The sequence below is a fragment of the Syngnathus leptorhynchus genome, chromosome 1, assembly GCF_054491065.1.
Source record: "Syngnathus leptorhynchus isolate UIUO chromosome 1, UIUO_Slep, whole genome shotgun sequence".
In the NCBI taxonomy this organism is placed as follows: Eukaryota; Metazoa; Chordata; class Actinopteri; order Syngnathiformes; family Syngnathidae; genus Syngnathus; species Syngnathus leptorhynchus.
The window spans coordinates 20,274,954-20,291,876 of record NC_141195.1 but is presented as its reverse complement, the minus strand read 5'-3'; the positions used below and the strand labels follow the sequence as shown (position 1 = coordinate 20,291,876).

Below are 16,923 nucleotides of genomic sequence, written 5' to 3'. Positions count from 1 at the left end.
AACAGCATCACTTTGAATAACAAAGACGGAACAGTTTTGCCGAGTTTTTAGTAGAACATGCATTCAACCGGTTTTGAATAACAGGAGAGGTTTACTTTGCTTCTCTAATGCTCCATGAAGCTACCTGCTGCTATTTAGGATTCAAGGAGGTGGTGCTAGTCTGATTGGGTTGTGGGACATGCCAGATCTAAAATATATTTTTTTCCACTATAAGCATATTTTAAAATAACATTCCAACTTAACTACAAACTAAACATTTTCTGAATAGACATAAAGTATATGTTACAATTTTAACACAAATCAGATACTGACATGTTTTATTTTTGTTTTGTGAGTTTTGTTTTGTTTTGTATTACTGTAGTTGTGTTTTTAGGCTTAATTGCATTTCAACATGATGGCACAATGCCATTACATTACATTTAGATTTGCCTTGTGTGTGCAAAACCTAAAATGTGACTGTGTGAGCGCACTTTGTTGGTTTTAGCTGCACCTTCCCCAGCGTCCGTGGCAGCTGACGGACGTAGTGGCTTATTGAGCCTGCTCACCAGGGCAGAACACAGCATAGGAAGACAGGAAGGAAGCAAAGCTTTTCTTCATGGTGGCTTTTGTGTGTGTGATGACCGGGCTTTGAGCAATCAAACACCAGCGCTTGGAAGGAACTGCGTCACAGTGAGGGGAGTCACCAGCCACTGTGTGAAAGTGCAGCTGTTCAAAGTTTATTCAGTTCAAGGTGAAACCAAATGACCTAAGGTCAATATGCACTGCATGCACAAAAGTACTACAAGTAAATACATCTGTCTAACCCTAACCCTAACCCTAACCCTAACCCATTTTCATGAGCTGAACTCAAATTAAGACGTTTTTTATAGTATGTACACAAATGGCCTACTTCTCTCACAATCACAAATCTTTCTAAAGCAAAGTTGAGATTTTTTCGTTTTTAACTTGCTGGAACACGATGTGATGGTCATGGAAGAACGGCACAAGTGATCTCCTCTATACAAAGGAGATGTGTTAGATTGTCCATCCATCCATTTTCATAACCGTCAAAGGTCGCGGGTGTGCTGGAGCCTATCCCAACTGACTTTTGGGAAGCAGGCGGGGGACACCAGTGGTTGCCAGTGTTCGATTGTGTTAGGTAAAATATGTTCACTCTCAGTACTTGACCGTTTTTCTGCTGCCCGCATTAAACCACCCCCAATACAGTGAAAATAAATGTATTTACATTTAAGAGTGGCCTTTTATTATGGGTAGCCTAGGCATGCCTGTGCAAAAAGAGATGCTGCACTACGTGATACAAATGAAATAGAATTATCATTTTGGCCCAGAAAATATAAATAGTTTCTTTATGCAAACTTTTAATTCAACTGCACTCACCTGTTATTTGTTGGGCTTGTCGCAGTTGTCATTAAAAGTCCATTTTCAGCTATTCTTGCAGTCTGGTGGTTTTGCAGCAGCACGGCAGTCCTGCTGGATTAAAACCCGGAAATGTATTTTTAGCGTGCAAAAACATTGATGCGGTTTCACTGTGTGCTTATGTAATTGATGACGCTTGCGCTTTGAACGTCCGAAGGAGACACATAAATGTTTCTCCTAATGATGTTACAACGTCCCAGCCGTATATTGATGTTCAAGCTTCAGGGATGGATGCCACAATAAAAGGTTATCTGGCAACAAGAAACAACTCAAGGTGAATCTTAGAGGAAAAGAGAGGAGCAGCAAGCTGAATCTGGGTCCGAATATAAAACTAGAATAAGCCAAGGCCCTTCGTGTGGTCAAATGAATGGGTTTATTGTTATCACATCCAGACAGTGAGGAGGAACAATGTGGGCCTTGTGCACCTCCAACACCCCTATTCATTCTTATTTGCATGCATAGATGATAATGTGAGATCCTGTGATGCAACAATTTGAATATGTACATCATAAAAGCAAACAATAGCATGAGTGATGCCGATGTGGAAGTGAGGAGATCTTGTCTATGCCAAACCACCACAGTATGGCACATTCCCTTTTTTGTATTGCCCTCTCACTATGACTGTATTTGCACTGTCTGGTTCACTAGTCACACAAAATCTTAAGTTCAGGATCAGGCCTCTTCTGAATATAGACATTGAAAAACATTAGCTCTACAGTAAATATAATCTAATCACACAGATAATAAAAGACGCAATCGAGATGAGTCCATTAATCAATCAATAATAATAATGCGGTTACTCTTATATACTGTACATTGGAGTCGTTGTAGATGGGGGTGGGGGTAACATTTAATATTTGTACTATTTATTCATGATTGTTTATTCCTGACTAGCATTTGTTTTTGTCGTTTTTCACATGCAATCTGGCATCTACGCATGCATTTCATGTGTTTCGTGCACTGCCTTCCACACGTAAGTCACAGACTCAATGAAGAGCAAGGCGTCTATTTGAAACCGGGAACTGGAAGTCTTCCACTCAATCAAATTTCAAAACCTATTCCTCAATCTTAGTGTCCACGTTTATTTGATCTTGTTATTTCATCAGTTTGCCATCTGCTGGGAAATTTCAGGGCATATAAGTGCTACTTATTCTTAATTTGTATCCTTGCTCCTAGATCCTCTCTTGGTCCTCATAAGTGGAAAATTGGGTCTGGAAAATTAGGGAGGAGAAGGTTTATGAAGTGAAGTCCTTCCAACCTGCATAATTGGCGTCTAAAAGATGCCCGTAATTAATATTTGAGGAAACGTGTCAAATTATTAATAGCGCCCTTAAGCAATGGCCCTGAAAGGATCCCAGTGTTCAGAGGTGGAGGGGAGGGAGCTGGGCTGTTTACTAAGAAAACAAGACAAAGTCGCTCTCCAGGAGATCTGCACCTTCACATGTCAAGGCTCTCCACACATGAAGGAGTTAAAGGGAATGCAGGTCTCTCCAGTAACCAGAGAGACCAAGCTTCATCTTAAAAAGTCATCAAGTGTGAAGTGGGGTGTACTGACATGAGTCAATATTTTACTTTTACTCAAAATGAGCATTAAAGCTGTTTTTTCATTTTTCAATGAAAGCTGTTGTTGGATTATTGATTGAAGAACCCGAACACGCATGCAACATTTACACAAATGAAAAATTATTCATTACTTCCTAGGGATGTTTAATCTCAACTCTTTTTTTTTTTCCAGACAGATACAAGTATTCAACTCTTCAGTACTCACTGATACCAAGCAACTGATATCAATGTTACCTTTGCTAAATCAGATTCCTATTGCACCACTGGCAAAGAATTTTGAGGAAATATTTAGACTAGTCACTCTGCAATTCATCATTTAAATTCAAAATAAAAACAAACAAGCAAATCTGTTGACTAAACTAATAATGAATTTGAATGTGGGATCTTCTGTTTAGTTGAACCTAAAGCTACTTTGACTGACATTTAGTGCAAGGGCATGTAATTACTCTGTCTATACGTGCAAATTGTAATCAATAAATCATCATTATTGGACTAATTACGTGAAATTTGATCCTTTACTGCCCCATGCTCGACGGTAGTCAGTGAAAAAGATTATGACGTGAACATAGGGCCCCCTGGTGGTTCAAAGAAACTATTACAGCCGTCATACAATTATAGTCGCATTGGCTTACCAAATATACTTAAACAGAGGAGTAAGAAAACACACATTGTATATTTGAATTCTAGAAAGATAGTTGCTCTTTCATTTAAACTTTCAGTATACCAGACACAAACTGACATAAAGAAAATAATGTATTGTATATGAATTTTTCTGACAAACTGATGGCGATCGTTATCATCCATCCAGCTATTTTCTTTGCGATTGACATGGCAACCACTCTAGAGTATTGTCGAATTTGTCATAGTCTATGTAAAAAGTCACCTTGAAAATGATAAGCGCTATACAAATGAAATAGAAAATGGATGGATGGATGGATGGATGGATGGATGGATGGATGGATGGATGGATGGATGGATGGATGGATGGATGGATGGATGGATGGATGGATGGATGGATGGATGGATGGATGGATGTGAAATACTTCCCTATTTTTAGTGTTTTTGTGTACAAGTACCCACTACCCAAACACTTTAACATTTATACAGTAGTCCCTTTCAAGTTTGTGACAAGGTTTTTGTCAACTTTGGAGAAAAGGCCAAACTTTGACTAAATTTGACTCTCAAAGCCACCTGGTGAATCTTAAACGAGCATTTCACGACATTGCTATCTTCCCAATAATGAATTCAAAAGACAGTTCTTCTCTGACCATTAGGGCATCACCAGAGTGTGTTCCAAGTTTTATCTTGAACAGATCAATAAGTGACTGATTTTGTTCTTCTCTCCCAAACTACGTATATGCAGCCTGATGAGATTGCATTTAATGGCCCGATGCCTGATGCACTGTGGTGTGAAGACATCTTTTAGTCATCTAGCTCAGAGCTAAAGGTTCAGTGAGCCTACAGCACTGTGTGGTTCAGTCCTGTTGTAATTTCAACATCAATAAAGCCACAGAAGGAAAGCATCACATATCACTGATGCAATGTAGCATTACTGATCCTCTGAAGAGTAAAACCATTAAGATTTATAGCCACAGTGATGAAACTGGAGCTTAAGATAAAATGCACACTCAATCGATATTGTAGAAACCCTTTCAGAGTACCAGTAATGTCCTCTCATCAAAGTCACTCAAGTTAAACTGTCACATTTAAAGTTAAGAAGACGCTTTCAAGGAGGCATAAAAGAATCCATTTGTGTCAAGCTAACAGAGGAGGTTTGAGGCTCACTTTTTTTTTTTGCTGAATAATGGTGTTATTTAAGGAATGGCTTTCTGAGTCATTATTCTAATCTAGACAGTAATATTGAGTAAAATTTATAATTACTAAACATTCAGTCCACCTCAGCCAAAAAGATGGGAAAGAGTCCAGCTCCTGTGACCCAGGCAACGATAAGCAGTACAGAAATTGAATAGTTCTGCTGACGGTACATTGGTCAAGAAAGAACCAAGACATTTGGTGCATATTGAAGATTTTTCTTCATACAATAAACAATGGCAATAACTGCACCTTATTGTCTGTCAATGAGAAAAAAAACATATGAACACAGGACTGAACATTTTCCTATTATGTTACCGATGAGATGTTTTAAGTGCTGTAGATATAAAATGTCCCAAACGACAACCAAAGATCAACATTTTTGTACGTCTTCAAACTTTATTGGCATTTCCCAATACATCAATTAATTCCAGTTACAATAAAGGACATTACATGAGCTAAAGCAACAACAAATTGACTGCCATTTTATATCTTTTTTTTTTTTCTTTGTACTGGTTCAAGGCTTTGTAAATAAATTGTGGATTCCTGATATCCCTGCGAATTATTCAAGCACAAAAATCATGCAACGAATTTGAATATTGCTGAAAAAGACTAAGGGGGAAAAGGCGATTAAGAAAAGATTTGGCAACACAACAGTCACAGTTGAGATGACAAAAAAAAATCAGTGTGAAAAGTAAAAAGTGCTTAATAAAACTGAACAAAAAACAGCAATATTTTTCACATGATTAAGATTTCAAGTTGAAAAACATGGAAAGCAGGTTTAATTTTTAAACCGCTCCACCACCACATCAAGTTAAGCAGACGCAGATTCTACTGTACAGAAGTTCAAAGTGCAAATATGAATTGGTATTAAGCTGGTATTTACATTTCATTTTTAGGTTGACGTTTACTTTGTCCAATCGGGCTCAGGTCTTCTTGTCACTTGTACCAAATCCGCTGAACAATGGCATCTGTTTTACTTGTACAAATATTAGGTGTCCACATCATTCAGGGTGTTCCCATCGCCACAAATCACTTCCATGTAAAGAACAGACGCTCATTTAAATTAGTTGGTGAGTCACATTTTTAGTTGTATTGCCAAACTCGTTAAATTGTTAAACAATCGTTACCATAACTTCATAATCCACAACAATTACTGCAGGTAACTCAAAATAACTACATTGCATAGGACTTATAAAACTTGCTTTCTGGCCATGGCCTACTTGTCCTCCTCGAGCACAATATGGCTCAGAAGCCTTCTTTTCCACCCCTTCACTGCTTGATGATCACCCGTGAGACCACTCACAACCACAGCCGATGGTCAGATATTTTTTTCTTTTTACTGTCAAAATGACAGCAGTGAGAGTAGCCCTCGTCCAGTCTTATCATCTGGCTGGTGCTGCATAGGGCAGGAATAAAATCCTGAAATTCATCCTGCTGACCATTTGGCTCAGACATGCTAAAGCTATTTTGTTCACCTAAGAATAAAAGGATTAGTTTCTAATTTGACTGGCTATTGACAAAAATCTCATTCATGTTCAGCCCTCAATGGTGAACCACCATAGGATATGTAACCTGATCCTACATGCATTTATAAATTGCTTAAAATTGATCAAAGTAAAAGTGACTTAAAGTTTTTTATAAGGATGTAGGCAGTTTCACCGGAGGTGACAGTGCAACATCCTGGATGGAGTAAGACTTGATCAAAATTGTTCATTGGCTGCCTGGCACATCTCACTCACATGGAGAAAATCTACATCTATTTACTATGCATTCAACTATGTCTATATCCCTGCATTTATTTTGCTGCCCTTCTTCCTCTTCACTTCAGCGATGGCCTGGCAGATCATTCGAGGGTGGATGGTGGTTGTTGGGCATCTCAATGAAATGGAATGGCGATGGGGCAGAACCCCTGCAGAGAATCACAAACGGAGTCAGGGTCCACAGCAGCAGTCAGACCAGGGATGGGCAACTGGCGCTCCGCAGAGTAACATGTTCATTAGGGACTTCCGGCGACAGATTATTAATACCCATCGTTCCTGATATAAAATCAAACTTTTATGTCATGACTCAATTAAACAGCTGAAACAAATCTCACGTAAAACCCAAGTTCCTGGCTCTTACAGTTCTCCAAGCCTGCTCCCGTTTACTTCAGTCCCAGTATTGTTACGTGGATGTGTTGGAGTTCTCGGGATGATCATCTTTTCCTGCATTTGGTTTTCTTCTTCACATAGTCCACGGGTACACGTGGTATGTTCCCGAAGCTGATTGGCTGACGCGAGGCGTAGCTCGCCAAACGTTAGCTTCACTTTATATCCCGCAGAGAGGCAGAGTAAGCTTTTTTTGCCTTGCGCGTCCCACGTCTCAAACGCACCGCTCTGCAGTCACACGTGTTAACTCTATTGGCTGTGATTGAACCGCATCCCCAGAAACGCGGGCAACAAATACAGTGTGAACGCAGCATTAGAAACTTGTGCAGCTTACATTGAACAGGCTTTTAAAAAGTCATCAGAGTTACAGTGGAGTATGCATGTTCTCCCCCGTGCTTGCGTGGGTTTCTTCTGGGTACTCTGATTTCCTCCCACATCTCAAAAACGTGCATGACCGCCTACTGCCCAAAGTCAGCTGGGATAGGTTCTAGCACACCCACGACCCTCATGTGGATAAGCAGTACACATAGATAGATAGATAGATAGATAGATAGATAGATAGATAGATAGATAGATAGATAGATAGATAGATAGATAGATAGATAGATAGATAGATAGATAGATAGATAGATAGATAGATAGATAGATAGATAGATAGATAGATAGATAGATAGATAGATAGATAGATAGATAGATAGATAGATAGATAGATAGATAGATAGATAGATAGATAGATAGATAGATAGATAGATAGATAGATAGATAGATAGATAGATAGATAGATAGATAGATAGATAGATAGATAGATAGATAGATAGATAGATAGATAGATAGATAGATAGATAGATAGATAGATAGATAATTCATCACATCCGCTGATGCATATGTAAAATGGTATTTTTGTCATGTACTGTTTCTGGTTTATTTTTGTCATATACTGTTTCTGGTTCATAAGTGCGTGGTGCATCACATAAGTTACCCGTTCCTGAGTTAAGACGAATCAGATGTTGTTTTTTACCTTGTTAATACAAGAAGAAGAGACGTGTTCTGTGTGAGGAGGCCATGTTGTCTGTCATGTTGCGAACTTTTAGATAGTTGACAAAACCTCTGAATAACAGCAAGACACCTGCAAAAAAAAAGATTGCCAGAAGCCCTTGACAATTAGGATAGGTGTGAGGGGTTGGTTTTAGTAAACCATCCAAGTTGAATTCTTATAACTTACCAAGCAAAAGGAAGATCCACCACAGCCAGTACTGACCATTAAAGTAGGCAGTGAAGTAGTCAGAGAACTGGAAAAGAAGACAGTATTGAATGAATAGACCACATCAAGTTGAGGGCAACATCATCACATACCCTGACAATAAGAATCCACTTGATGAGGGAGAGGCCAAGGCCAGAAATGGCGCCATAACGCCCTGCAATGGTGTTTGTCAAACAGAAGGCCAAACAGCAACCAATCCAGTTGAACAGAAAGGCCACTAGAGGGAGACAAACACATAAGGATGAGGTCAATTGTAACCTTGCTTGCAAGTTCACTCAATTGAATCACAGGCGCAATAATCACAAAGTGGCTGTCAAGTGGCCACAGTCAAATAGCCCACACGTTTTCATTGGCGGCCACTGGCATAGGCTTCAATGAAAAGTGATTTGACTGTGATGGTTTCTTTGTTAATGTGGCTTGTATCATAGGAGGGAGTCCAGGCAGTGCTTTCACAGATATCTTGTAAATAAAAGTAAATGTATTTTTTACTTCATTAGGTACTGTATTAAAAAAAATGATTCACAAGGGGAATTATCATTTGCATTGGAATTCTGAACTGAACACAGCTCCAGTGTTTTACTTACTGAAAAAGCCCAGCATGAAGATTCCATCATTCCCAACTCGCAGTTGGTCAGCATCACTGAAATCATCTCTGGGAAGAAATTCATCCTCCTTATGTGGACAAATGCACAAATGATTTTGGAAAAAAAAGCAAGGAAACACTGGTGGAAAGAAAACAAGCAGTAAAATGGATTCGTACCCGTGACATCACCTCCGCAGCAGTAGCTGCCATGGCGGCAGCTTTTGCTTTTTCTGCTTCATCGTATGTGGGCAACGAAGTGGCCACGCCATAAGGTGGCGGCACGGGGAAGTCAGTTTGGAAACTAGTCTCTGTCGTGAATAAGTTGAGAAACAAATTTAATGAACAGAGACCATACTGTGGCGACATCATCACAGAAACTAGGACTCTGTATGAAGGGATTTAAAAAACAAAACAACTAATGTGTTACATACAGTACAAACCTTGCACTGCTGCAGTTGCACCCAAGTCAATACAGGCATAAGGTGGTGGCAATGCATCTGCCCCCTCATTTTCTGCAGGTGAAGGTGCAGGTAGCACGCTGTTTTGTGTCTGGCTTTGGTCCTGCGACGGTCCAGCCTGGGGGGTGGCACAGGGCTGAAGCTCACTGCCGGAGGAGGCCTCAGAGGAGTCATCCTCGTTATGCAGCTGAAAGAGAAGACAAGACCTTGAGAACACCATCCAATCCACAAAGGGTGTCTTTGAGCCTGGCACAATTATATACTGGTAGGAACCAAGGCAATAATACCTGATAAATGGATTGAACAATTGGCAGGCTAATAGCCACAACGATTGAAATCAATTGTAAATGGCAGCTGGTCAAAGTGCATATATTACATAACAAATCCTCAGTTTCATCATGAGCCTTCTTCTGGGTCCAAACAACGTGGCTCTGCATTTGTTGACAGCACTTGAAATGTTCTTAGTTACCTGAATGTTGTCAGTCACTTACATATTGTACAGAGGCTGAGATCAAACTGAGTCAAACTCCCTGTTTGGCATGCACAAACTTGGTCAATAAAGCTCATTCTGTTGACATAGAGGCACACGTCTCCTGCAAACAGTAATAGGGCACCGAAACTAGTGAAAGAAATGCTAAAATTATTCCCAAAAAAAGGCAAGCAGGGAACACAACTAAACAAAAATGCGGAAAAGTACAAATTAGGGAAAACATCAGGGGAGTCAATGTAGCTGAGCATGAGCTCACGTCATAGAAGGTCGTAGCACCCACGGTTGGAACACAGCTTTCCATTGCATGTCATCCGGACGCCGTCCAGGCCAACCCAAACAAGATGAACGGGGTTTTACGTCTAGAACCACAACATACTAATGACGCGAAGTAACAACTGTACTGTTTATCACATCAGTTTGCTAAGGCTAGCCTAACATATGCAGAAGTATTCAGTCGTTATAAACACGCGCAACGGAATTCGAGAAACCTACTCTTCAACGCGCCGTCAAAAAGACCGGAGAACGTAACAAACATAAAATAACACGTTCTAATGAAATGATAAAATATGGTGGGGAGGCCCTGTTGTTTGGTTGTGTTTGGTTAGATAGGCCAAATAGCATACCATTCTCAATACTCACCACTTGGTATCGACTTATTGGGTCCATTTTGAAAAGATTCGACTGGCGAACAAGCCAGTCAGGAAAGCAGAAAATTTCTTCCCGTTGACCCAAATAGAATTGCCTTGTCTAACAAACACCTAAAGTAAAACCGACGGCGTACAAATGGCCGCAGTTTACAGATCACTCGCTTCGTTGTTGCTAAAAATGTCGACGAGCGTCATCATGTTTGTCTCAAAATCTTACCTGTTCCGTCATATTATTTCAAAATAAAAGAACGCGACGCAAATGTTTTCGACTCGTTTTAAAGATTGTAATTCAACATTTATATCTATAATACGGGTTTAGATACTATTTACATGTTTTTATTCTTGTGTGTAGAATAATTTTAATCAAATTGAGCTACATTAACGTATTTTATTTTGCCATTCCGCAAGATGCAGTTACGATATCAGATTGTCCGTCTCTTTCCGGACCCGGAAGAAAGAGCGATTGGATGAACCAAATTACGCAAATCGAAACCATGAAAGTCTGACAGTGGAGACTTTTTCACTTTATATAGGTATCTTTTTTTTTTTTTTTAGCACACAAAAAAAATAACACAATTGTCATAAAGAAGAAAAATAATTCAAAGAAAATAGTCATAAGAAAAATATTTATTCAACTTCCTATCCATTTCTTTGACCTTTCGTCTTTCATGTTTAAAACTGGCGTTAAACAATACATATTCACAAATCACATATGCACTATGCACTATAGTTAATTAGGGTTAGGGTGCTTGTTACCTTGCCTACTGTTATTATTATTGTTTTTTTTTTATTAATGTAGATGTATTATTTTTGGGGCCCCATAAAGTCTATTAGTCGGAACCAGTACAGGACAAAATAAAACTCCATCAAATTTTTACATTAGACATTGCAACTTATTCTGCTGCAAGGAAAAGGACCAAGCTGCACCAAAACTACAACTCATTACACAGATTTAGAAACAGCAATGTTAGAAAAGAGCACAACGAATATAATCCTCAAAAACCAGCGGAGATAGAGAAATCTCATCCCTGTTTTCTATTCAACAGATAGATGATGAAAAGACAAATGAGAGACATCCCTCTATGATTGCAACCTCCAATTTAACTTTGTGTGTGTGTGTGTGTGTGTGTGTGTGTGTGTGTGTGTGTGTGTGTGTGTGTGTGTGTGTGTGTGTGTGTGTGTGTGTGTGTGTGTGTGTGTGTGTGTGTGTGTGTGTGTGTGTGTGTGTTGGGTGAGGGTGGGTGTTCTACACTTCTGTAGAAAACTTTAATGTCCAGCAGAGGGCAGAAACTGTTAGATTATAATTTGAGGAACCTTCTTATATACTTCAAAAGGTTTCGAAAAATAATTGAATACATTTATAAATGATAATGATTGGAACCATATGTTGTAGAAAAAAAGTTTTCCCTCAAAGAGATTGTTGATACTGATCTAACCCGCCATGATGTTCAAAACACAAGGGTGTATAGAAGCTGACTGTTTTAATACATTTCCCACATGGAGCCTACAATATTCATTTGCAATTTGCACATGCTTGTGTGATTCTTTGCCAACAGACAACTGTACTGCCTCTTGTGCGTGCGATTTCTTTTGACTTGGGTGCAATGATGTGGTTTAGTCAATCATATAAGTGTTCTCTCCAGGGACAGAGGCAGCTGTGAAACCCCGCATGCGGAAAGATGCTGTCATGTTCGTTTCAACATAACTTTAATCACGTTGGTATGTGGTTGCTGATCTGACGATACAGTATGCAAGATCATCATTCCTGATTCTTTTTGTACAATTGTACAGAGCAAACTAATTTCTAGGGCACGCATGGAGGGTCAAATGAAGACCGCAAACAACACTCAGTTTTAATGTTTAATGATTGCTTCTGAAAGAAAAGCTAATAATCTGGCAGAAAAAAAAGGACTGGTTCAATGCCAGTACAAAATAAATGACTTATAATGAAACAGAAGAAGGAGGAGTTTACTGTTATTACATTTTGAGCTTTGCTGCTCAAAAGATCATAAAGACACAAGTGCAACATGAAAAAGTGTACAGAAAACGCAACGTATTCCCTATAGTATTCAAGACCGGGCGCTTGATGCTGAAACACTTTCTTTCCCTCGCCTATCCCACCTCCCTCTCCCACGCTCCCGCCGTCACTTGCTGTGGTGCTGATGAATTAGAAGAAAGTATGTCATTTGGCAGCCAGGCAGGGAGGAAGGAGGAAGACATCAGAAAGAATTCATTCTGTGAGTTTGCCCAACATGGGCCCAGTCTCCGCAGCTTTGTGGCTTTTCGGGTTTTGCATGCGGTTATTTGGGTCAGTTATTGGGAGCAGCTCTGTTCACCGAGCAGTTGGTGAAAACAGGACAAGTGCAGGACATGTGATGTTTCATTTGCCTGCATTCATATTCGGGAATTCTCAGCTTCAGTGTGAGCTGGTTTGTATTTTAACGAGAGACACTCAACACTTCTGCTGCAAGCAAGCTGCTGTTGCTATGCAACTCCACTCCGAGTGAAGCATCACTAAAGCTTGATGGCAACACAGGTCTTTCAGCAGGCACCTGAGAGTTTTCCCTGTGAATCTAGGCCATAATGTTTTTTGCGGACTATGCTGCAACTCATTATCATGTTTGCCATTATCACGATAAGTAGGGCTATGCACGAATCAGTGGTATGTCAAGTAAAGGGGTGATACAAAATCAGATTTCTTTATTTTGAGTCACATCCTTATGTGTATTGCAGATACCAATACAGATTGGATGACAACGCTATTTGTGATGTATTGTAGCATTGCAGAACGCTAGCAACAAACTCTTTAATCAGAATCAAAATAATGATTACTGTTGGCCATAAACACACTCAAAAAATCTTAACTAATGTGTACCTTACTGCGTCATTTCTCTCTTCCCTCGCCCTCTGACGTCCATTAATTTTGTTACCATATTTCGGACTATTACATATGTTTTATGTCATAGTCAAAAAAAGTCAAAAAAAGTACAATTAGTAACCTATTTAGTAAATTGATTCGAGACTTGCTGGTCATATGGTAAATGAATAGTGAACACAGATTTTGGATGCGAGTCCGATCTCTAATAAAAAAATTACAGTTTGGTTAAATTCTAACAGAGGATGGAGAACAAAATCAAAGCAAATATCGTACAATACTTTAATTAGTGAACTCCATTCATTTTGGATTAAGGAGCTAAGATCCAAGGTCAAACCACATTAGACCAATTCCGGTTCCAAGCAAATCTCAAGAAAATGGCAGCTTCCTGAAATAACACAAACGTGTCTACTGACATCACAGAAATTTCTGAAATGTGTTTTGATGCGTGCCATTCGGAATATCAATTGACATAGATCATCCTTCTCATTTGGAATAAAATCTTGATAGGAATGGCCTTGATCCGATCAGATTATTCCGAATGCTGTGTGCACATGAAGCATTTTTTATTCCAATCAGGTTTTTAATCTGAATAAATGTGTCCATGTAAATTCAGCCAATGAAGAAAAACAGGTGCGCAAATGTTTGGAAGGTAATTAAATAAAATGGAAAAGAAAATCCAAGGATGTACTGTTGAACAAAGCAATAGTGGAACGGAGTACTTACTGAGGGCTCAAATCAAGAACTAGGAGACAAATTATGAGAATGTGGAAAATGTTCCAGTTGGTAGATGTGACGGCAGGAAGTAAAACACCTCGCAATCTCTCTTCTTCCTCTAACCTCTATTCGTTTACGTAATTGCATGCGCAACACCAACGTGAGAGATCACCGTGTGTGGTTTATTTAAGTCTTTTGAGTTCTTCCTCATTGCTGCAATCTGGAGGCACTTAACCGCAACTGACTTTGATAAGAAAAGGCACTTTTCTTTGAAATCCATCAAGTTGATGTAAATACATTCGATGCATTTAGTGTTATTTGAAGAGTAACTGAGATCTGATTCCTTGACTGGGAAAGGTAATGCGTTAGATTAGTGGTTACACCCAAAAAAGGTGCACAGCTTGGAGTCACTTTGTCACGCTTTACCGACATCATTGCAGACAACAGAAGCGCAGAAAGAAGAAGGAGCCAGATGGACTGTCATTGAAGGGAAAGCCTGTGCATGGTAACTGTGACGCGTGTCAGCTGGTTAAATCATTCTCATGTTAAAAAATAAATAAATAAATAAATAAATAAATAAATAAATAAATAGGCAGTGCTGGACCCGACCCCAGCTGATTTGGGGCAGTAGGTGGGGACACACCCTAAAACAGGCCTATGGGTGGACACAGCCATATATTTGTAGATTTATGTCAACTTAATGTGAGTGTCAAGCACGCTCACAACCAAAACATTTACAATGTATATCATTTATTCAATGATTTAACGTAATCCTCCTCTGAAAACGTAACATACAGAGATATACAATATAAAGCTAATCCTAAATACATTTGTGGCAGCACAGAACAATTCACATTCCATGATGGGACCAAGGCCATACAACACCTGACGTTTTTTTTTTCTTTCTTTTCAAATCAGCAACAAAGTGTAGTCTTCTCATGGATGAGCGTCCGTTAGTTCTCACGAGGCTGGGGGAAAAAAAAGATTTTTCTCTTCCTCTAAGAGTCTCTCCAAATGTGTTGTTGCATGCACAGTACACAATAACTTAGATAACTTAGGTCAGCAGTTTGTTTGCTTTCTTTTTTCTTTTTTTTTAACTTGTTGACAGAAACAAAAATAATAGCCCTGGAATATGAGCCTTTATTGACTGTTTTCATACTATAGATGTACAAATATTTATTTTTTCTGGAGCATGAGGATTCTTTAAAACCACCTCACATGTACGTGAAGCCTCGTCTACACAGTAGAAAACAAGACCAGCTCGGGGACTGCATCACCCCACCTGCCCCCAGAAATATTTGATCTCAAAATAAGTGCAGCCAGACAGCAACAATCCAAGTACAATACATTCGGTTATTTTAAGACTGTCACAAGTTTAAAGTTGTACTCTTAAGTATCTCTTAGTAGTCCTATTAAATATATGTTCATGCACAAAGCTATGCGAGTGTTTGTTGGGAAAGGGTGGGTGAACCAGTGGTCATGAAAAAGAAGTTTCAACTTGATCATTCATGAGTTGGAAGTTGATTATTCTAAGCCACAATCCAGTTCTACATGCAGCAATCGAGTCACAGCATTTGAATACTTACTTGTCTGTCTTGTGCATGAGTACAGTACATGCCCCCCCCCCACACACACACACACACAAACCCTGCTCACGTGCAATATTACAATCATTACAGGTGGGGAAAAAACTATGACCATGGCTCATTATCCTCTACCTGAAGAACAATGGATCTGATACATTCAACGCCAGCATGAGCTCATCAGACAGCTTGACGCGGTTCAACTGTGGAGTCCATTGAAATCCATTTGCATCGACTGGAACTCCAACATGGTCACGTTTTGGAGAATAAAATAAATGGATGTTTTTTTTTTTTTTCTTTCTTTTTTTGGAGTTAAATAGACTGACATTTGCCAGCATAACAATCACAAACTCAATGTTGACTTGATCATCTTTTTTTTCTCTTTTCATTTCAGGGTTGTGCACAAATTATATATTTATATATACATATAGTATATACATGTTTAAATATACACAGTATTTCTCCAGTGTTTCACTGTTGGAAACAAGACAAGGTGGGAAATCAAATAAACACAGAGTACAATAGTGCCCCAAGTAATGATGGATGAGAAATTTGCAGGATATCCAACAAAAAAAACAATAGCACATGAGTAACAAACACACACATCCATGAGGTTTACTTGAAAAAGCTTCTGAATAAGAAAAATGTAGCGCTAAACATTTTGTTAAATATTTTGGTGATACAATACCTGGTGGATAACAATGCCTCCCGCAAAACTCTTGGCAGTTAGATCAATTTGGATAAAATTAGGTTCCACGTTTGCTTCAGGAGCCATTAAACGGTGGAAAACAAATGGCAGTGTTGTTCATTCTTGTGCTGTTTTGTCGTCCCTCTCCACGACCAAATGATGCCAAGAATAGTAAAAACCTTGAAGCCTGAGAGTCACGATAATCCTGAAGTAGAAACTGTCGGTAAAAGTTAACCCCACATTGGAAGATCATTGCATATGCATTTACAGTGCATAGGGTACCAATCAAACATATTGTTTACTGGATTTTTAGGAATTGCCTGCATTTTTTTTGATCACCTACGTGGTATCAAGTTCTCTTTTTCTCTTAAATACCACTTTTGGGATTTATTTTAATCATTTTTTGCAACTACTGGATGTAATCAATTGCTGGCATTTTGTTTTAAGGGAAATGACTACCACAAGTCCCAGTTACAGTACATACTACAGAAAAGAAAACAGATTCAAAGACGGCAAATATAAAAAGATACTTGACGAGAACTTGTTCTGGAGCTTTCTCAGTCTTTCAGTCTGTAGTCTGATGTTGATAGATTCAATGCATGTATAAAAGCGCAGACAAAAAAGGAAATAAACCAAACCAAATGGAAAGAAAGAAAATGACAAACAACAAAACTGTCCAG

At 39.0% G+C, this 16,923-nt stretch overlaps 1 protein-coding gene across 1 annotated transcript; it reads right to left on the bottom strand.

Moving 5' to 3' along the window:
• Positions 1-5,170: 5,170 nt before the first annotated feature.
• On the bottom strand, positions 5,171-10,756 carry ndfip2 (Nedd4 family interacting protein 2). Its single transcript, XM_085919941.1, has 8 exons — positions 10,373-10,756; positions 9,226-9,430; positions 8,963-9,093; positions 8,787-8,874; positions 8,295-8,419; positions 8,164-8,230; positions 7,960-8,067; positions 5,171-6,703 (listed from the first exon to the last, which is right to left on the bottom strand). The coding sequence occupies exons 1-7, from the start codon at positions 10,397-10,399 to the stop codon at positions 7,964-7,966; spliced, it is 747 nt and encodes a 248-aa protein (XP_085776067.1). The 5' UTR covers positions 10,400-10,756; the 3' UTR covers positions 5,171-6,703; positions 7,960-7,963.
• Between the last annotated feature and the right edge of the window lie 6,167 nt (positions 10,757-16,923).

Coding starts and splice junctions, on each gene's coding strand:
- ndfip2 (XM_085919941.1), bottom strand. CDS start 10,399: ATGGACCCAATAAGTCGATACCAAGTG. Junction 9,094..9,225: donor TGCAACTGCAGCAGTGCAAG/GTTTGTACTGTA, acceptor TATTCACGACAG/AGACTAGTTTCCAAACTGAC. Junction 8,420..8,786: donor CTTCATGCTGGGCTTTTTCA/GTAAGTAAAACA, acceptor GTCTCCCTCTAG/TGGCCTTTCTGTTCAACTGG.